This window comes from Drosophila sechellia, chromosome 2L (genome assembly GCF_004382195.2).
Source record: "Drosophila sechellia strain sech25 chromosome 2L, ASM438219v1, whole genome shotgun sequence".
NCBI lineage: Eukaryota > Metazoa > Arthropoda > Insecta > Diptera > Drosophilidae > Drosophila > Drosophila sechellia.
The window spans coordinates 20,387,736-20,408,425 of record NC_045949.1 but is presented as its reverse complement, the minus strand read 5'-3'; the positions used below and the strand labels follow the sequence as shown (position 1 = coordinate 20,408,425).

Sequence of the window (20,690 nt, the reverse complement as noted above, 5' to 3'; positions counted from 1 at the left end):
ATCAAACCCCTTAGCCAATGTCACAACCTGATCTCCATGGTAACACAAATGCTATGCTTGACTGAAATCTCCCGGACAACTGGACTGTCTAGCCAAAACAAAGTAATTATTGGTTAAACATATTAACGAAATGAAGTTAAAAACGCGAATCTGCAAGAAAAGCTCTATAAAAAACTCGGAAACGGCAGAAGAAAGCAGCAAAAGCACTACAAATTATCCCCTGAGTTGCGTGGATTGGAGCAGCAATGAAGAGATCTATTTTGTGAGGTGAGTTGACTTCATTTGATATGATTATTTGACATCTAATATAATAACATCCTCTAGCGATGACCACCAGATCTTCAAGTGGAGTGACGTGAGCCGGGACTCAGTTGAGGTTGCCAAGCTTCCGGATGACTTTGTGCCCACGGATCTGCACTGGCTTTTGCTGGGCGGCAGGAGCAGTGGTGGTGGAAAGGGTAGCGACACCCTGCTAATCTGCAGTAATGATGGAAGATTCGTAATCCTGAACAAGAGTGCCCGCGTGGAGAGGAGCATTTCAGCTCATGCAGCAGCTATAAGCTCCGGTCGGTGGAGTCCCGACGGCGCCGGACTTCTGACCGCCGGCGAGGATGGTGTGATTAAGATCTGGTCCAGATCAGGAATGTTGCGATCCACAGTGGTGCAGAATGAAGAGTCTATCCGATGCGCACGATGGGCGCCCAACTCCACCTCCATAGTATTTTGCCAGGGTGGACACATATCCATCAAGCCACTTGCCGCCAACAGTAAACTAATTAGGGTAACCTTCAATATTTTTCAATAAATTAAAACTTATTTCTTAAATGTTTATATTTTAGTGGCGTGCCCATGATGGCCTGGTGCTCTCCCTCAGCTGGTCCACGCAATCCAATGTTATAGCGTCCGGAGGCGAGGACTTTCGGTTTAAGATTTGGGATGCTCAGGGAGCGAATCTTTTTACCAGTGCCGCCGAGGAATACGCCATCACGAGCGTGGCCTTTAATCCAGAGAAAGATTACCTTCTGGTGGGCACATTTAATCTGCTCAAATTGTGCCACAGCAATGGGGTAAGAGGTTTTATATATCTAAAGAGGCCAGATCATTAAAACTCCCACTGATACTTCGTTGCAGTGGTCCTATAACACCGCTCGCTTTTCGAGTCCACGTGTGGGCTCCCTATTCAACCTCTCCTGGTCACCCGATGGCACCCAAGCAACCTGTGGCACCTCGACGGGTCAATTGATAGTGGCCTATGTCATCGAACAGCAGCTGGTCTCCGGGAACTTGAAAGCCACCAGCAAGAGTCGTAAGTCGATTACATTGAAGGACATTGCGACTGGCACTCAGGATATCCTGGATTTTCCGCAGCGAGTGGTTAGCTTTGGCCTGGGCTATGGCCATCTGGTGGTGGCCACCACTAACCAAGTACACATCTATAATGAGAAGTATATCAATACGCCGATCATTATTGATGGCAGGAACGACACGAGGGTTATTGAAGTGGGCAAAAAGTAAGCCAAATTATTTATGGAATTGCTTATTTTCATTAATTTAATCTTCAATTGTTTAGGTACTTTATGATCTTGGATGCCCTGTCGATTTGGGTGTACACCTACACGGGCCGTTTACACTTGAATCCGCGGTATCCCGGCTCCCAGGCGCAGATTCCCCTGCTCACCTGGCGCTCGCTATCTTTGGGTCTGGATGTCCTGGCCGTAAGGGATAACTCTGACCCGACTGTGCTCCACCTATTTGATCTGATTCCGGGTGCCTCACGGCAGTACGATCCCCATTCTCTGAGGGCCAAGCAGCAACTGGTCCAGATTGCAGCTTGTCGAGCAGGAAGTCCGGAAGATCAGTTTGTAGCCTTTATCGACTCGAATAGGGAACTGTTTGTCAGTGAGTCCCGCAATCTGAATGGCGAACGCACGGATGAGATCTACAAGATCGGCACCCAACTCACCGCCATTATGTGGGCCAGCGAAGCAAATATTCTGGTGGGGGTACACGACTCGTGCTACAGCATCTGGTATTGTCCCGGAGAAGGAGCCTCCGATCCTACGATCATTGCCCTGACCACTATTACATTGGATACGACGTAAGGAATGTACTTACTAACTCATCTTACTTTAGATTAATTTAAATTGAAATCACTTCAAGTCTTCATTGTATTTTTAATGCTATTTGTTAATCCAGATTAATTGTATTATTTTTTTCATTGCTCGAAAATCTCTTTCACCTAGGGAATTTGGCAAACACATCACCATCGAAAGCTTTGAGGAATCCGTGCTCACATTCCGTTCCGCCGGCGCCCTACTCCCCGTCAATGTTAACATGTACTGCGAGATCCTGCATCGTGCTCTTCTCGAAGGGCAGTGGCAACAGGCTTTGAAGATCTGCCGCATGGGGCAGCACTCCAGCTTGTGGGCCACTCTGGCGGCGGTGGCCACCAGGAAGCACCAGTTGCAGATCAGCGAGGAGGCCTACTCGGCAGCACTGCAAATCGACAAGGTGAGCTATCTGCAGCACCTGAAGGCCCTCACGCCCTCGAGTGCCGAGCAGATGGCCGAGAACTCGCTAATGCTGGGCAGGATGCTTGAGGCGGAGACGATCCTGCTGCACGGCAAGAAAATCGAACAGGCAGTGGGACTAGTCCTGCGGATGCACAACTGGCGGCGGGCCCTGGAAATATCACAGAAACACAAGGCGGAGCAGCCGGAGTTAGTGCCGCGAGTCCTCCAGGAGAGGAGGAGGTATCTTAAGGCCCTGCAGCGGGACGAGTGGGATGCACTGTATCTGCCCCTGATGGTTAAAGAAGAGGCTGACAATACAAGTGAATAACTTAGTTTTGTTATTAAATCACACACTTAAAAAAACATTTCAATCGCGGATTTCTGTTTCAATACTCCGTACACACAGATTTCAGTAGGCGGGTGACAACATAGGCTCTCCGGCCAATCCCCTGAGCACATTACGCGAAGCCAAATTGGCTGCATCAACACGGGTTCTCCGGGTGGCATAGCCCACATGAGGAGTAACCACTTCATGAAAAGAAATAAGGAGATAAATGAAGTGACCAATGGTTAGGGCACTATAGATTATAGCGTAAAGTGTCAGGCTTTCAAAAGAATGCTTTGAATGGCAGTTCTTATCAATCTTGAGACAAATACCAAACACGTTAATGAGATAAAAGTATAAATAGTTCCTCACCCAACGTGGAGGATACAGAATAACTTACCAACATTGTCTAGAGTAAGTAGTTTATCGTTGGAAGGAAGGGGCTCGGGATCCATTACATCTAGTCCGGCAGCGAAAATTCGGTTTGATTTAAGCGCCTCGTAAAGATCATCTTGGTTGACAATTTCTAGAAAGAAAGGCATTAAGCATTTTAGTTAGCTTTTTTCGGCTATACTCACTGCCCCTGCCAACATTGACCAGTACTGCCGTTTCTTTCATTTTATTAAAGACGGTGGCATTAAACAATCCCAATGTATCCTTGGTCAATGGGGATGCAATGATGAGGAAATCACTTTCCGCCAGGAGCGTTTCAAAGTCCACCTTCTTGGCATTGAACTGCTCCTCGATATCCTGGCTAACACGATTCCGACTGGTATATAACACGCGCTCAATCTCGAATCCCATCAAACGCTTAGCCACCGCCTGACCAATGCCTCCAAAGCCATAGAAGCCCACGGTGGAGTCGCGAATGTCCTGACCCAGCATCCAGTTGAGATGGTCCTTATCCCATTCATCACTGGAATCAAGGATACGAAATTTTGCTATATCAGAGTAATGAATAAAAAATAACAGTATTTTTTCTTTACCTGTCTATCTTCCTTCGACCCTCTTGGAACCTACGGGCAGCGGCGATCAATAGGCCCACCGTAAGATCGGCTACGGCAACAGTCAGCATCGCAGGAGTACTTCCCAAGGGGATACCCCTTTTCTTTAGCTCCGGAACATCCACATTGTTTATCCCCGAGGACATGGTGGATACCGCCTTTAATTGCGGACCAGCGGCGTCCAGAATCTCGGCATTGAGTATGTCCCGACCACCCCAAATAACAGCATGAGCCCCCCTGATCTTTTCTAGAATTTCAGGTCGATTTTTTGGTGGTTCATTTATCACTTGCAGGATCTCGCATTGCTCCTTCAGGATTTCAATTCCCTCTGGCGGAACATCGGTATGTGCTATCAGCACTTTAAACGGCTTTGTTGTTGACATTTTAAGTCCTTCTGGTGACGAAAAGATATTATTTGATAGGAAGAATAATTACAAGTGCCACACATTATAGATAATCACTGAGCAGAGAGTTCCGAATATTCTCTTTTTTCGTAAGCAGTTGGAAGCTTTTTGATTGCTCTTCCTCTCTAAAGCTCTTAAGTGCTCATCTGTTAGCACCGACGTTATATTCTCTACGTTTGTTAAACGACTGACAAACTATTGGCTTTGGCGCCGGACTTTTATAGAGCAGCAGATCCCCCTATCACAGAAAAAGCTGACAACAAAACGCACAAAGAGCTTTAATGGTTACGTTCACAATATTCATAATTATTTACCTATTCAATTTAACAAGAAATAATATCATTCCATTATAGTTGCGAATACCACGTTCCACATTTATAGGATTAATATCAATTTTTGATTTTGACTTTCGATCCGAGTAGACTTCAAACAGCTAAAGTATCTTCTATTCAAATTTTGAATGTTCTCAGTAGGCTGGCCTTATCATAGGCTTCCCTTCTATGGCGTTCAAAATATTATTGGCAGCAAGCAAACTCATTTCAATGGTAGTCTTCATTGTCTGAGTGCCCATATGGGGAAGGATAACTGTAGAAATATAAATAATATTTTAGTTCACCCAAGGAGGAGGAATAAATGTTCACAGATCCTAGCTTACCACAATTGGGCACTTTGAGAAGAGGACTATTGGCGGGCAGTGGTTCTGGTGTGGTCACATCCAAGCCTGCGGCAGAAATTGTACCAGTTGTCAGGGCGTCATGAAGGTCAGATTGATTTACCAGACCTTAAAAAATACATGGGTATGTTCTAGCGTTCATACAGTTATACAGTTATAGTCCTACCTCCTCTGGCCACATTGACAAACACAGAACTCCTCTTCATCAGCTCAAACGCCTTTCCGTTAAACTTCTCTCTAGTTTCGTTTGTAAGTGGAGCAGCTACCACCAGGAAGTCACTTTCTTGTAAAAGTTCTTCAAACGAAACGTGCTCTGCCTTGAAGTCGCCATCGTTTTCCTTTCGGGTGCGAGTATGGTAGATGATCTTGGCCACATCCCAGCACTGCAATCGCTTGGCGATGGCCTGACTAATACCGCCAAAACCAAAGAAACCGATGACGGAATCGCGAATCTCCTGACCCATCATCCAGTTGATCTGCTCGATTTTCCATTGGGACCTGTAGACATTATTATATAATATTACGTTTTCACATGAAACTTATAAATTATTTGTAAGTATTAGGTATTAGGTACACTTAAGTATCTGACATTCCAAAAGAGTGTAGAAGTAGAAGTAGTGTATAGGGTATGTGCAAAGACACTAGAATAACAAGATGCGTAACGGTCATACAAATTTTTGGCACGCGATTTTTTGGCCGTGGCTCTAGAGGTGGCTCCAGGCTCTCTTGAGTTTTTGTTCGAGAGAGAAAGAGCGGAGAGCGCTACAGCAAACAGCTCTTTTCTACGCATACAGTGATAGCATACAACTGTATGTGTGCACACGTATGCTCATGTATTGTAAATTTGACAAAATATGCCCTTCACCTTAGAAGTTCGTTGACTGTAAATCTATATTATTTTTTATCAATTGGCACCATGCGAAAAATTCTTGTTTTGCATTGCCTCAACGTTATTATTATTTAAATAAAGCTTAGAAATAGTAATAGACGAATCTATGTACATCACAAAATAAATTTCGAAAATGACTTTATATTAGAATACTTGTCTTTAGGGTATTCAGCTTGCGGTGTGAGAAAAATTTGTAAGACAATGATTGTTGAGTGCTTGTGTCCGCACTTCGTGCCTGACGATATGACTTTTGCAACGAACTGTTTTCATATTTTTATTTATTTTATTAATTTTTATTTTCTACTTGTTGGAATATACTATTCAACCTACAAAAATAACGTTAAACAACACTACTTTATATTTGACATGAATGGCCACACTTTTTGTTTGTTTTCTCATTCTTGTACGTTTTTTGCTGAGAGTAGGTCGTGGTGCTGGTGTTGCAGTTAAAAATAACTTAAAATATAAAACATAAAACTCAAACACAAACTTGACTATTTATTTATTTATTAAGAAAGGAAATATAAATTATAAACTACAACAGGTTATGGGCCCAGTCCATGCCTAATAAACAATTAAATTGTGAATTAAAGATTGTGAAAATAAATTGTGAAATATCATTTTTTTTTCACATTCTTGTGAAATTAATTCCTTCTCAGAATTTGAGTGAAAAATGGACAAGGCTAAACGTAATATTAAGCCGTTTGATGGCGAGAAGTACGCGATTTGGAAATTTAGAATTAGGGCTCTTTTAGCCGAGCAAGATGTGCTTAAAGTAGTTGATGGTTTAATGCCTAACGAGGTAGATGACTCCTGGAAAAAGGCAGAGCGTTGTGCAAAAAGTACAATAATAGAGTACCTAAGCGACTCGTTTTTAAATTTCGCAACAAGCGACATTACGGCGCGTCAGATTCTTGAGAATTTGGACGCCGTTTATGAACGAAAAAGTTTGGCGTCGCAACTGGCGCTGCGAAAACGCTTGCTTTCTCTGAAGCTATCGAGTGAGATGTCACTATTAAGCCATGTTCATATTTTTGACGAACTTATAAGTGAATTGTTGGCAGCTGGTGCAAAAATAGAAGAGATGGATAAAATTTCTCATCTACTGATCACATTGCCTTCGTGTTACGATGGAATTATTACAGCGATAGAGACATTATCTGAAGAAAATTTGACATTGGCGTTTGTGAAAAATAGATTGCTGGATCAAGAAATTAAAATTAAAAATGACCACAACGATACAAGCAAGAAAGTTATGAACGCGATCGTGCACAACAAAAATAACACTTATAAAAATAATTTGTTTAAAAATCGGGTAACTAAACCAAAGAAAATATTCAAGGGAAATTCAAAGTATAAAGTCAAGTGTCACCACTGTGGCAGAGAAGGCCACATTAAAAAAGACTGCTTCCATTATAAAAGAATATTAAATAATAAAAATAAAGAAAATGAAAAACAAGTTCTAACTGCAACATCACACGGCATTGCGTTTATGGTAAAAGAAGTGAATAATACTTCAGTGATGGATAACTGCGGGTTTGTCCTTGATTCTGGTGCTAGTGACCATCTTATAAATGATGAGTCGCTGTATACCGACAGTGTGGAGGTTGTGCCTCCACTTAAGATTGCAGTGGCCAAGCAAGGCGAATTTATTTATGCCACTAAGCGTGGTATTGTCCGACTACGGAATGACCATGAGATTACACTGGAGGATGTACTCTTTTGTAAGGAAGCTGCTGGTAATTTGATGTCCGTAAAGCGTCTCCAAGAGGCAGGAATGTCGATCGAATTTGACAAAAGCGGTGTAACCATTTCGAAAAATGGGTTAATGGTTGTCAAAAATTCAGGTATGTTAAACAATGTACCTGTGATCAATTTTCAAGCATATTCTATAAATGCTAAGCATAAAAATAATTTTCGTTTATGGCATGAGAGGTTTGGCCATATAAGCGATGGCAAATTATTAGAAATAAAACGAAAGAATATGTTTAGTGATCAAAGTCTTCTAAACAACTTAGAGTTATCATGTGAAATTTGTGAACCCTGTTTAAATGGTAAACAGGCAAGACTTCCTTTTAAACAATTGAAAGATAAGACCCATATTAAAAGACCACTTTTTGTAGTACACTCAGATGTCTGTGGGCCTATTACTCCAGTTACTTTAGATGATAAAAATTATTTTGTGATCTTTGTTGATCAGTTTACACATTATTGTGTAACTTATTTAATTAAATATAAATCTGATGTGTTTAGCAAGTTTCAAGATTTTGTAGCCAAGAGTGAAGCTCATTTTAATTTAAAGGTTGTGTATTTATACATTGACAATGGTAGAGAATACTTGTCAAATGAGATGAGACAATTTTGTGTTAAGAAAGGAATTTCTTATCACTTAACAGTGCCACATACACCTCAGTTAAATTGTGTTTCTGAGAGAATGATAAGAACCATTACGGAAAAAGCTCGAACCATGGTTAGTGGTGCAAAACTAGATAAAAGCTTTTGGGGCGAAGCAGTATTAACTGCTACTTATTTAATCAACAGAATTCCTAGCAGAGCACTAGTTGATAGTTCAAAGACCCCATATGAGATGTGGCACAATAAGAAGCCATACTTAAAACATTTGAGAGTGTTTGGTGCAACTGTTTATGTGCATATTAAAAACAAACAAGGAAAGTTTGATGATAAATCATTTAAAAGTATTTTTGTGGGCTATGAACCCAATGGTTTTCAGTTGTGGGATGCTGTAAATGAAAAATTTATTGTCGCAAGAGATGTTGTTGTCGATGAAACCAATATGGTTAATTCTAGAGCTGTTAAATTTGAAACAGTGTTCCTGAAAGATAGTAAGGAAAGTGAAAATAAAAATTTTCCGAATGACAGTAGGAAAATAATACAAACAGAATTCCCGAATGAGAGTAAGGAATGCGACAACATACAATTCCTGAAAGATAGTAAGGAAAGTAATAAATATTTTCTGAATGAGAGTAAGAAAAGAAAGCGAGATGATCACCTGAATGAAAGTAAGGGATCAGGCAACCCGAATGAGAGTAGGGAAAGTGAAACAGCAGAGCACTTAAAAGAAATTGGAATTGATAATCCAACTAAAAATGATGGCATAGAAATTATTAATAGAAGAAGTGAGAGATTAAAGACTAAGCCTCAGATATCCTATAATGAAGAGGATAATAGTCTAAATAAAGTTGTTCTAAATGCTCACACTATATTTAACGATGTCCCAAATTCATTTGATGAAATTCAATATAGGGATGATAAATCTTCTTGGGAAGAAGCCATCAATACAGAGTTAAATGCTCATAAAATTAATAATACTTGGACAATTACAAAAAGGCCTGAAAACAAAAATATTGTAGATAGCAGATGGGTATTTTCTGTTAAATATAGTGAACTTGGAAATCCAATTAGATACAAAGCTAGATTGGTTGCACGAGGATTCACTCAAAAATACCAAATAGACTATGAAGAGACATTTGCTCCTGTAGCTAGAATTTCAAGTTTCCGATTTATATTGTCATTAGCAATACAGTATAACTTGAAAGTCCATCAAATGGATGTAAAAACAGCTTTCTTAAATGGCACGTTAAAAGAGGAAATTTATATGAGACTCCCTCTAGGTATATCGTGTAATAGTGACAATGTGTGTAAATTGAATAAGGCAATTTACGGACTCAAGCAAGCGGCTAGATGCTGGTTTGAAGTATTTGAGCAAGCATTGAAAGAGTGTGAGTTTGTAAACTCTTCAGTTGATCGCTGTATATATATTTTAGACAAAGGTAACATCAATGAAAACATATATGTATTATTATATGTAGATGATGTGGTTATAGCTACAGGAGATATGACAAGAATGAATAACTTCAAAAGGTATTTAATGGAAAAGTTTAGGATGACTGACCTAAATGAAATAAAACATTTTATTGGAATTAGGATAGAAATGCATGAAGATAAAATCTATTTAAGCCAATCTGCATATGTTAAAAAAAATTTTAAGTAAATTTAACATGGAAAATTGTAATGCAGTTAGTACTCCTTTACCTAGTAAAATAAATTATGAATTACTTAATTCAGATGAAGACTGCAATACCCCATGCCGTAACCTCTTAGGATGTTTAATGTACATAATGCTTTGTACACGCCCAGATTTAACTACTGCAGTAAATATCTTGAGCAGATATAGTAGCAAAAATAATTTCGAGTTATGGCAGAACTTAAAAAGAGTTCTTAGATATTTGAAGGGCACTATCGATATGAAATTGATTTTTAAAAAGAACTTGGCATTTGAAAATAAAATTATTGGTTATGTGGATTCTGATTGGGGTGGTAGTGAAATTGATAGAAAAAGTACAACAGGGTATTTATTCAAAATTTTTGATTTTAATCTCATTTGTTGGAATACAAAGAGACAGAACTCAGTAGCAGCCTCATCAACTGAAGCTGAGTATATGGCCCTATTTGAAGCCGTGAGAGAAGCTCTATGGCTTAAATTTTTATTAACTAGTATTAACATTAAACTAGAAAACCCCATTAAAATTTACGAAGACAATCAAGGCTGTATTAGCATAGCAAACAATCCCTCATGTCATAAACGAGCTAAACATATTGATATTAAATATCATTTTGCCAGAGAGCAAGTTCCGAATAATGTGATTTGTCTTGAGTATATTCCTACAGAGAATCAACTGGCTGACATATTTACAAAACCGTTGCTTGCTGCGAGATTTGTGGAGTTACGAGACAAATTGGGTTTGCTGCAAGACGACCAATCGAATGCTTAATGAAATTTTTATATATATTTTTCAAATTTAAATTCCTGTAAACATATTTTGTTACAATGATCTGATCGGGTTTTTCTGGGTTTTCCCCGTATCCTCGCAGCAAATGCTGGATCAGTTAACACTTCCCAGAATGCACACCACCCACATTTGATAGTTACTAATGAATATTATTGTTATGTTTTTAATTATAGACGTTATTTTTGAGGGGGCGTGTTGGAATATACTATTCAACCTACAAAAATAACGTTAAACAACACTACTTTATATTTGACATGAATGGCCACACTTTTTGTTTGTTTTCTCATTCTTGTACGTTTTTTGCTGAGAGTAGGTCGTGGTGCTGGTGTTGCAGTTGAAAATAACTTAAAATATAAAACATAAAACTCAAACACAATCTTGACTATTTATTTATTTATTAAGAAAGGAAATATAAATTATAAACTACAACACTACTACGTATTATTATTTTTTATGAAATATTATTATTTTTATTATTTATTAATAAAATTATTATTTTTATTATTTATTAATAAAATTATTATTTTTTTATGAAATTAAAAAATAATTATTATTTTTATGAAATATTTATTTCTCAATGTTATGTCTTCTTTTTGGAAAATTTATGTTTCAAATTACAGTAGTTATAATAATTTCCTTTGTATTTGCTTTAATTATTTAGTATACTTATTAAGTCATTTGACTTAATATGATGTATGTAAATGAACCATTTTTATTATTTAAGATGCGCATTATATTCAGCTTCCAGTTTAATTTTTTTTTTTTTTTTGGTATATTACAATTTGATATTTTTAAAAAGCGCGCACTTTTGGGTGGGAAGAATAGCGCGCCAAATTTTTTGTTTTTCCTTTTAATTTCTCTTAGCCCGTTTTCTTAAAGTTGACTATACGCAGAGCTCCTCGATTTTTTTATCTTTTCGCATATAATCGAGTTTATATTCAACTAAAATCGTTTTGTTGCAATAGTGAAGTACGGAAATATAAGCGCAAATAGTAATTGCGATAAATAGTGAATAGTGAATAGTGTTTATGTATTTTCGTAATTTTTTGTCTTTGGTATGTGATACCTAGCTAGTTGGCAACCCTCATTCGAAAAGCTCTCAATAATAAAAGCTTCTGAGAAAAAAGCACCCATCAGCTGTTCTTACCTCTCGATTTCGGTGCGACCGGCGTGAAAGTGACGACCGGCTGCAATCATCAAGCCAATGGCGAGATCGGCCACTGCATTTTTCACCACCCCGGGAGTGTGGCCCAATGCGATTCCCCTCTTCTGGAACTCCGGAATATCCACAAAATCGATTCCGGAGGACATGGTGCTCACGCAACGCAGCTGGGATCCAGCAGCATCCAGGATTCCGGCATTCAGGGGCTGGTAATGCGCCCAATAGATGGCATCCACGCCGGGCACCTTCTGCAGGATCTCATCCCTCGAGGGCGGCACACTCTTGCAGATGATGGTCTCCGCTCCACGGGATCGAAGCAGTTCCAGAGCCGGTGCTGGGACATTTGGATGCGAAATCAGCACTTTAAAGGCCCTGGTCGCACGAGACATTTCGGGGGAAAAATATAGGACTTAATATCAACTAGCAGCGGCCAAATGCAGGGCTAAACTAAGTGGAAATTTTCGAAATGACAATTCAAGCTTTTTTGTGCCCCGCTCTTAAGCTCAAAATGTTCTCTTAAGCTTTTACATTTTAATTAGCTCTCATCTCTTGAAATGTACATTACTATTTCCTGCGCGTTGCTATACACTTTTTATTGATATTACTACAGTATTACAGTAAAAAGAAAAGTATACAATTACAAAACTATTATAACCATATTGCTCTATATAATTAAAGTAATTATTTATTTATGTTTCTATGAGCGATTTTCCTAGAGCTTCACCTTTATATTTCGTATTAATCAGTCAAGCTATACCATTAGATTAGATTTCCACATATTAAAATTAATCTCTTTGCATCAGTAAAATGTTTTTTACCTTATTTCACATTTACTGGCATGCCAAGGTCTACAGCGGCTAACTTTGTGAGCGCTAGAAAGTCATAGTTCCCATTTAAATGTACTAGTAGGCGGGCAACTATGTACATGGGATCCCCAGCCAAACCACAAATCACATTATAGGCAGTAATGGTGCCCCAATATGGGGCAGGACAATTGAAAGTTATGCAAAAACATCGAGTGGTTAGTGCGAGATACAACTACCTAAACGAAGATAACAATCTTTAAATAAATCAACTAAAAAGATGACATTAAAGGTCGACATGGACGCAGAAACATGATAAAAGTAAACTGCAAAAACGTTACCCTATTTATTTGTAACCTTCAAGAAACCTTAATGAAATCTTTCCAAAATACTTTTAGACACTGTTGGCCACTAAAGAGATAAGACAAAAATCTTAGTATTGATAAGGGGCCAGAAGTACGTGTATTTGTTAGGTGGGGGCCTTAAAAGCTACTAGGACTGATATCAATAGTCTACAGGAACTATAAAAGCTATAATCTTTAGATAAGGCATAGTGACGTCCACGCTGCAAAAGATTGTTTCAAATCATTGCCACGCCCACAACGCTTACGCCCACAATTTTGAAAAATTAAACAATGCTTAATGTCAACTTTATTGTTCCTGAGATCGAGTTGTTCAAACGGACAGACATACATATGTACATATGTATACTTTGTGATGAAAACGTTTACCTGTTACTTACTTTTCAAAGAGTAGTAACCATTTATTTTTCGAGTAACAGGTATACTGATTAATCGTGACGAATGAGTAAAATTGATAAGTGAAAAGTCATTCTTCACAAAAGTTTATATTCGATCTTTTCTATGTTGGATGTGTCACTTGTTACTTAAACCGTCAACAGATGTTCTTGTTCGATAAAATACAGTACCACATACTGTACAGCATGTTGTACATCATCTTGGATCCCTCAAGGAAACGACGACTCGAACCCACTGCCAAATTGACCACGGCGGTGTTGACAGCGGACTTTACATCTCATGACCTCCGGCACATGGGCGTAGTCAGCTGGGAGCAGCATGTCCGCCTCAGTCGCAGCTCTGCTCTGTTGCTTGGAACATTCGGCAACTAGATAAGATCGCAGTTCTCTTTCAGCAGATAAATGCCCAGCTGGTAAACCTTGGGGTTCGTCCCCAGCACCTTGAAAGCCAACGGACATGGTGCGTGGGCAGGGGCCTTCAATTACTCTAGGCGATCAGCAAAGCTATAATCAATGGGAGCAGGAGCAACGTGATACTTTTTTTACTATTTAAATTATGTTTCTCAGTCTCTAGCTCCGATTATTCTATTGCTTTACCTATTCCATATTAATCAGTTGAGCTATACATAAGATTAGATTCCCACATAATTTAATAACTTTGCACCAGCAAACACTTGTTTTTTAATTGTTTTTTATTTTCACATCTACTGGCATGCCAAGGTCATCGGCGGCATCCAAGCTGGTTAGCGCTAAAAAGCCATATTTCCCATTCGAATTAACTAGTAGGCGGGCGACAGCATGGGCTCCCCAGCCAAGCCGCGAAGCACATTGTGGGCAGCAATGGTGGACATGTCGGCACGGGTGCGCTTCGTGGCGGATCCAATATGGGGCAGGACGACTGAAAGAACACATCAAGTGGTTAGTTCAAGATACGATTATTAAATCAACAAAAGAAGGGAATTATAAAGGTCAAAAGGGACGCAGAAATTAGATAAAACATAGAAACAATAAAACGTTACCCTATTTATTGGTAACCTTCAAGAAACCTCAATGAAATCTTTTCAAAATACTTTTAGACATTGTCAACCACTAAAGTGATAAGTCAAAATCTTTATATTGATAAGGGGCCAGAAATACGAGTATTTGCTAGGTGTGGGCCTGAGGACTGATATCAATAAACTACAATATTATTTTCATTTGCCCACTCACCAACATTGTCAAGCGTCAGCAGCTTGTCCTTGGGCGACAATGGTTCCGGATCCGTGACGTCGAGTCCGGCAGAAAAGATTCGGTTGGACTTCAAAGCCTCATAGAGGTCATCCTGGTTGACGATTTCTGAGGGATAAAAGAAATAGTTAAATTCCGTCAAGAATTCCAATTGATACTGGAAACTTACTGCCTCTGGCAATGTTAATCAGAACAGCTGTCTGCTTCATCTTGTTGAAGGCGGTGGCATTAAAGACGCCCTGTGTGTCCTTCGTCAAAGGAGAAGCGATCACAACAAAGTCACTCTCTGCCAGAAGGGTATCGAAGTCCACTTTCTTGGCATTGAACTCCTCCTCGATCTCCTTGTGAACACGACGACGGGTGGTGTACAGCACCTTGTCAATGTCGAATCCAGACAAACGCTTGGCAATAGCCTGTCCAATGCCTCCGAAGCCGTAGAATCCCACGGTGGAATCACGGATATCCTGGCCCAACAGCCAGTTAAGATGGTAGTTTTCCCACTTGTCACTATTATAACGCAACAGATACAAATTTAGAAATTGATAGGTATATGAATTCAACTAAACATTTCCCAAACATATAATATACTTGTAGATACTCGTGAAACTGAAAAATGCCTGTTACTAAGCTAAGATGGAGATAGAAAAGTTACTTTTTTGATGCTATGCTTGTGAGGGGGCCAAAGCGTTTGTGTTTATAATGCTTCTTTGGACGTTTGTGAGCGCTATAAGGCAAATATGCTGACAGACAAGCGGACAGACGGACTTGTTAAGACCCGCTTGCAATTCTAATCGAGAATTCATACATATACATGGCCACACTAAGTTGAAAATAAAATGTCCCTAATTTAGCTTAATAAGCTTTAGCTTTTCTAATGTAGAACCATAATTTTTGGCTTACAACTAACAATGTGACGATTATAAGTTTAGATTACTCTATTTTTATCATTGTTCAAATTAATTCTGTAGCTATATGGGATCATCAAAAACACTACTAACCAACTACTGGTACTCACTTGTCGATGGTCTTGCGACCCTCGTGGAAACGGCGACTGGCGGCGATCAGGAGACCCACTGCCAAATCGGCCACGGCAGTGTTGAGGACGGTGGGCGTGTGTCCCAGCGGGATCTTGCGCCTCTTGACCTCCGGCACATCGACGTAGTCGATGCCCGCCGACATGGTGGATATGGATTTCAGCTGGGGACCGGCAGCATCGAGGGCCTCGGCATTGAGGGGCTCGTGTCCACCCCAGAGAACGCCATCCACGCCACGGATTTTCTCCAGCAGCTCCGCCCTGTTGATGGGAACACTCTGCACCTGGATGATCTCGCAGTTCTCCTTCAGCAGATCAATGCCCTCCTGGGGAACCTCGGGGTGTGTCACCAGGACCTTGAAAGCCTTGCCAGCGGACATGGTGCGGTTCTGGCTCTGATTTCTGCTGCCCCTGCGAGGGAGGGAGGCATTACTATCGGCGATCAGCAAGGCCACAATAAGTGCCAGCAGGAAGAGGGCGGTAATCGATCTCATCTCGAAATGTTGCGATCGAAGTCGAGTTTCGCGAGCGACTGAACTCTCAAGCGGCATACGCACCCAGCTTTAAGGAGCGGCGAGAACGGAAAGCCGCTGATCCGACTGCTCCGACCCACGATCGCAGCCGATAAACCAATGAACCTGTTTAGCATTATAATCCGCGCTCTAACTCTCTCCCTATATATGTACGTATGTATGTCTGTAGGCGATCAAGCCGCCGAGCAGCTGATGTGAATCTGAGTCTTTTCTACGGCGAATGTATAAGACGCACAACTGGTTTGCTGGTTTGAGAACTAAGGTATAATATGGGAGTTTTTTATCGAGGTGGATTCAATAATCCTGAAGGGTACAAGATTATTTTTGGCCTAATAACAATAACAATTGTCAAAAATAAACATTCTAAAATTAAGTTTTATTTTACTTCATATGTGGAGCGTAATGAAAAAATGACGAAACAAAGATGAATTTATCGAAGACTAAGAACCAATTATTTTGGCTAAAAAAAAAGAGACAATTATTTCAGTGGAAATACGATTATGTACTGCGGTCAATAATTTCGAGTAGCTAAAATATAACTAACTCCCATGTTTTAAAGTACTTAAATTTCGCGATTATTCGGTCGCTTCTCCTCACAGAAGCACGAGATTTCTGGCGAAATTCCCCGAACAAAAACATTCAGATATGTTCGCATCTAATCATTTTTCCACGACTCATTCCACTCAACACTTTTGACAATTTGATGGTTTTTTAGCATTGTTTGTTCGTTTGTGGAAGGGAATGGAAAAAACCCACAGTAATATTTTGATATTAATTACACTATCTCTTCAATGTCACCAAAGAACAAAGCGTCACTCTTAAGAACTCTCTTAAACTCTCAAACTGTTTACGTCACTAAATGTCAGAAGAGAACCACTATATTGTAATATTATTAATTTGTTCTTTACACTATGCTACACTCTGCCTCCAAACACACGCGACGTGAAAATTTAACTAAAACTTTTTTCCACTGCCTATGCTATAAAAGCTCGCAATCCGAACGCAATTTTATGTTCTCTTTTTTAGACTTCATCCTTTCTCTTACCGTGAGATCTATAGAACTAGAATACTTTTCAGCTTTGCGTTTGCCGCACGACTGAGGTATTGGCCCCAAAGCTTAAGCCTTATATAGAACTCAAATCGTATCGCAAATGAATTATCAATTCCCAAAAAAAAGTTAATAGGAGATGCCTTGTGGCTATTCGTTTTTTTTTTGGGAAAAATTTGCCAACATAATAATTCGGTTTACATTTTATGGAATGATGAACAGATATTTTGAGAAGGCAATTGTATAAATTCGTTAAAATCAAATTACATATGGTAAATATATGAAACGATATGCAATGTAACAAACTTTTATTATCGTAAAAATACACCCCTTAAGTCCGGAAACTCCCATAAATCTCAGTTAAAAATGTAGTTCACTCTTTCATATAATATTGGGGTTAAATCAACCGGATTCCATACTATATCAGCGATCGGCGATTCCCCCTCCGATTAGACCCTCATTGGGCATCCCTTTCTGTCGTTGCACACTGCGCTTTGCCGCCACTCATCCGTCCGTCCCTTTCCAGCTGCTTATCTCGGAAGGCTCCTTATCGGTGCGAACGAGACAGAAGCGGAACTCTTTGGGAGAGTGAGCAGTTGGGAAAGCTGTGCGCCTGCTCGAAATACCAGTTGGGGACTTTTCCCATGTGCTCGCATGCAATTTCCAACTGGAATGGGCACCACCGCAGTTGGAGCCACTGGAGCAGTGGAGCCATTTGGCCATTTAGCCCGTGGTGCCATGGAGCCAAAGCACTGCAGACGGTTGGAACGTGGAACCTACACGACCAGCACTATTTCGCAGTTCAGTACGTTTTTTTGTGAGCGGATCTGCTCAAATTTTGTCCGCAGAACAGCAGGCGCACAGCGTTGGCCAACGCACACTACGCTTTTTCGTCTGTGTGAAAGCGGCGGCAAGAACCGTTCGCGTTGGCGTTAGCGTCGCTCGCAGTGATGCGCGAATTGGCTATCAACTAGCTAGAACTTCAAGACAAAAGGCACATAAATTTAAACCAAACTCACTTAATACAAAATATTATGTTAACTTTACGTATACGTTAAATGGGTAATCAAATATTTTACTACCTAATACATGATAATATATTTATAAGATATTTAAAATGTTAATAACGATGATCTTATTGATATTTTGTAGAATATTCAATTAGACGTCTGTTTATTGCACTGTTGCTATACGAAAAATGACTGATCTAACTTTTACTAAGTTGCGATTTAAGTATAGAACTATTTTAACATAGTTTTAACCATAATACGGCTCTAGAATAAAATCTCAAAACGGACAGTTTGGCTTTTTGTTTACCTAGATTGGCTTCACTGAAAGTTGTGCACTTCCTCTTACCTTTGAGACTTGGCCCAGACACTGCACTCTGCCTAACTGAAAGCGAAACGAAAAACCAACAAAATATTAGCGCTTTGTGCGAGGGTGGATTTTTTTGTTGTCGTGACGCTGCGCTGCGTCTGTGCTTACTTTTTCTTCGTCCCCCACATCGGTTTACACATTTTCTTCGTGCCTTGTTCTTTTGTTTCGCGGCCATTGTGCCGCAGAGTGCCGCACATTGGTGCTCTTCTCGCTTTCATGCTTTCCTGTTACCAAAACACGATGCGTCATTTTGACTGACGTAACCGGAGACAACATTCCAATTGGAGACAGCTGTCTATCAGACGCGACCGTCGTCGTCGTTACGTCTGCTGCCGCCGGCATTGCCAGCGCTAAACTGCGGTTTGGTGAACAAGTAATCAGCAACTGATGACAGCAGACAGACGCCTACGAGAGTGTGTGCGGCGGACAGAGAAGAGAAAATGCGGAGAGATAGAGATAGAGGAGGCGGACAATGAAAGACGGGATATAACGGCAAAAATGGAATTAGAGAAGCGCATTCCTCGATCTCTGCACTGAACATATGAAAATACAATCTATGTAAATATTTATTAATTGGGATATTAGAAAGCTTATCACTAAGTCCTCGTTTAAGGCTAAGAATTAATTTCTTAATAATTAATAAATTAATTCGATATCATCGGAAACTGTCTAAGAATGTGAAAACATTTATTTAGTTCAGTTCTCAACTTAGAACAAAGTGGGCATACTTTTAGGCACTTCTAAGCACTATCCCTGATAATGCTTAATGCAATAATGTGTCACCAAAAATAAAAATTGTAGTACTTTTCACATTTTTAAAGATATAATTATCAAACATGTTAACATAGAACTTAGAACATTGCTGATTCCATTCACAAGGTAAGATTGGGATTGCCTTCGCACAGCACTCAGCGGGTTAAAGTCAAATGTCAAGGGCAAGTTGCAGACACCTAAGCAGCATCCACAAACATCTCCGTACTGCTTGCGCCGCATTCTGCTTGCTTCATATTTGGCGACAGCAGCAGCGGGAATCGCAAATGGCGGCCGAGCGACAAAGCTGCAAAGCGAGGCGTCGCGCACTCCGCGCAGGCGCCTTCGGAGTGCCCAACTCCACCCAGCGGACAGCCATGGAGGCCAAGATGAAAGGAAAGTGTGACGTGCCGGGCCACAAAAAAAGTGGCCAACCGTCACCGATTTTTATAGTGTAGGCTCCCTAAAATTGACGCGCAACATTGAGGCAGGTCCCTCTACGCGATATAACGGAACAGGCGCCCAGAGTCACCAGCAGCGAGATAACCCGACGGAAGACAAAAAGCGAGAGCGAGCTGTGTCTGTGTGTCTGCGCGTGTGGTGGTGGGCCCCAAGTCGCTGGCGGTGCCTACACAAGTTACAGCTCTATGAATACAACGAGCGCGAGAGCGGGAGCAGGAGTGAGCTCCACCACGAGCTCCAGAAGAGAGAGAGAGAGAGAGAGAAGTAGAGTTGGCGAGCGTGGGAGTTGATGAACACTTGCATATGTGCAAGTACAGTGCGTCCTCTGTGTGGTTATACCAAAAAAATTTATATTTTAATAAACTAATCTAATGCTTTATTACAAAACAAAAGAGTAGGCACTAAACTAAAAAGTGACTAGCAGACTAGTAAAGTGCCACTGTAGTCATTCCCCAGATTTCAGTTGCTCAGTGAAGTATGTATATTTATGTACAATCGTACTTAGGTAGCTACTGCAGCTATGTTGGCTTTGTAATGATGTTAACATTGACTGACGTCAGGCACGGGTCGTAATTTACATGTCTGTGCTGCTTGGTTTTTGTGTTGCACCAGTCACCGTTGCTTACCGCACATGATAATTATGGGAATGCAAGTGTTTTGTTTTCGCGGCACTTGCGGTTAAGAATTGGGAACACGTCCAGGGTCACTGCACGAGGCGGGGGAGGGGGTGTCTTAAATGGGTCATGCTTGCGGCATATATATGTTTCTTATGCTGAAACAAACGGTTTCCTTTGTAATACAAAATAAAACCTCTTTTTGCGTCTGACACCTTTTTATTTCCAACAAGGAATTAAGTTTCCCTTTGACTTAATGAAAGTCAAGAAAATATCTTGTTTCAATTTTACTATGATTTGACACA

The 20,690-nt window shown here is 40.3% G+C and overlaps 4 protein-coding genes across 11 annotated transcripts; 1 reads left to right on the top strand and 3 right to left on the bottom strand.

The window, feature by feature from the left end:
* Positions 1 to 43: 43 nt before the first annotated feature.
* On the top strand, positions 44 to 2,878 carry LOC6618206 (intraflagellar transport protein 80 homolog). Its single transcript, XM_002042445.2, has 6 exons — positions 44 to 267; positions 325 to 781; positions 840 to 1,067; positions 1,132 to 1,511; positions 1,571 to 2,098; positions 2,244 to 2,878. Exons 1-6 carry the CDS (start codon positions 131 to 133, stop codon positions 2,839 to 2,841), a joined length of 2,328 nt encoding a protein of 775 aa, XP_002042481.1. The 5' UTR covers positions 44 to 130; the 3' UTR covers positions 2,842 to 2,878.
* On the bottom strand, positions 2,715 to 4,650 carry LOC6618205 (glyoxylate reductase/hydroxypyruvate reductase). Of its 5 annotated transcripts, none has more exons than XR_004361203.1 (5): positions 3,825 to 4,248; positions 3,417 to 3,754; positions 3,239 to 3,364; positions 2,868 to 3,041; positions 2,715 to 2,802 (listed from the first exon to the last, which is right to left on the bottom strand). XR_004361203.1 is itself a non-coding variant. In XM_032714050.1 (5 exons), the coding sequence occupies exons 2-5, from the start codon at positions 4,223 to 4,225 to the stop codon at positions 2,923 to 2,925; spliced, it is 984 nt and encodes a 327-aa protein (XP_032569941.1). In that variant the 5' UTR covers positions 4,226 to 4,236; positions 4,561 to 4,650; the 3' UTR covers positions 2,829 to 2,922. The 5 variants fall into 5 exon arrangements, 4 of the variants coding, with proteins under 4 accessions (XP_032569941.1, XP_032569939.1, XP_032569940.1 ...); XM_032714050.1 differs by lacking the exon at positions 2,715 to 2,802 and adding an exon at positions 4,561 to 4,650 and having other exon boundaries at positions 2,829 to 3,041; positions 3,825 to 4,236; XM_032714048.1 differs by lacking the exon at positions 2,715 to 2,802 and adding an exon at positions 4,304 to 4,395 and having other exon boundaries at positions 2,829 to 3,041; positions 3,825 to 4,236.
* LOC6618204 (glyoxylate reductase/hydroxypyruvate reductase) lies at positions 4,508 to 12,217 on the bottom strand. Its single transcript, XM_032714051.1, has 4 exons — positions 11,767 to 12,217; positions 5,086 to 5,417; positions 4,902 to 5,027; positions 4,508 to 4,831 (listed from the first exon to the last, which is right to left on the bottom strand). Exons 1-4 carry the CDS (start codon positions 12,168 to 12,170, stop codon positions 4,713 to 4,715), a joined length of 981 nt encoding a protein of 326 aa, XP_032569942.1. The 5' UTR covers positions 12,171 to 12,217; the 3' UTR covers positions 4,508 to 4,712.
* A 1,798-nt stretch (positions 12,218 to 14,015) lies between these two features.
* LOC6618202 (glyoxylate reductase/hydroxypyruvate reductase) lies at positions 14,016 to 17,241 on the bottom strand. 4 transcript variants are annotated; one of them, XM_032714046.1, is made up of 5 exons: positions 17,180 to 17,241; positions 15,584 to 16,003; positions 14,738 to 15,075; positions 14,551 to 14,676; positions 14,016 to 14,239 (listed from the first exon to the last, which is right to left on the bottom strand). In XM_032714046.1, the coding sequence occupies exons 2-5, from the start codon at positions 15,979 to 15,981 to the stop codon at positions 14,121 to 14,123; spliced, it is 981 nt and encodes a 326-aa protein (XP_032569937.1). In that variant the 5' UTR covers positions 15,982 to 16,003; positions 17,180 to 17,241; the 3' UTR covers positions 14,016 to 14,120. The 4 variants fall into 4 exon arrangements, with proteins under 4 accessions (XP_032569937.1, XP_032569936.1, XP_032569935.1 ...); XM_032714045.1 differs by having other exon boundaries at positions 15,584 to 16,012; positions 17,180 to 17,229; XM_032714044.1 differs by lacking the exon at positions 17,180 to 17,241 and adding an exon at positions 16,159 to 16,372 and having other exon boundaries at positions 15,584 to 16,012.
* Positions 17,242 to 20,690: the final 3,449 nt, after the last annotated feature.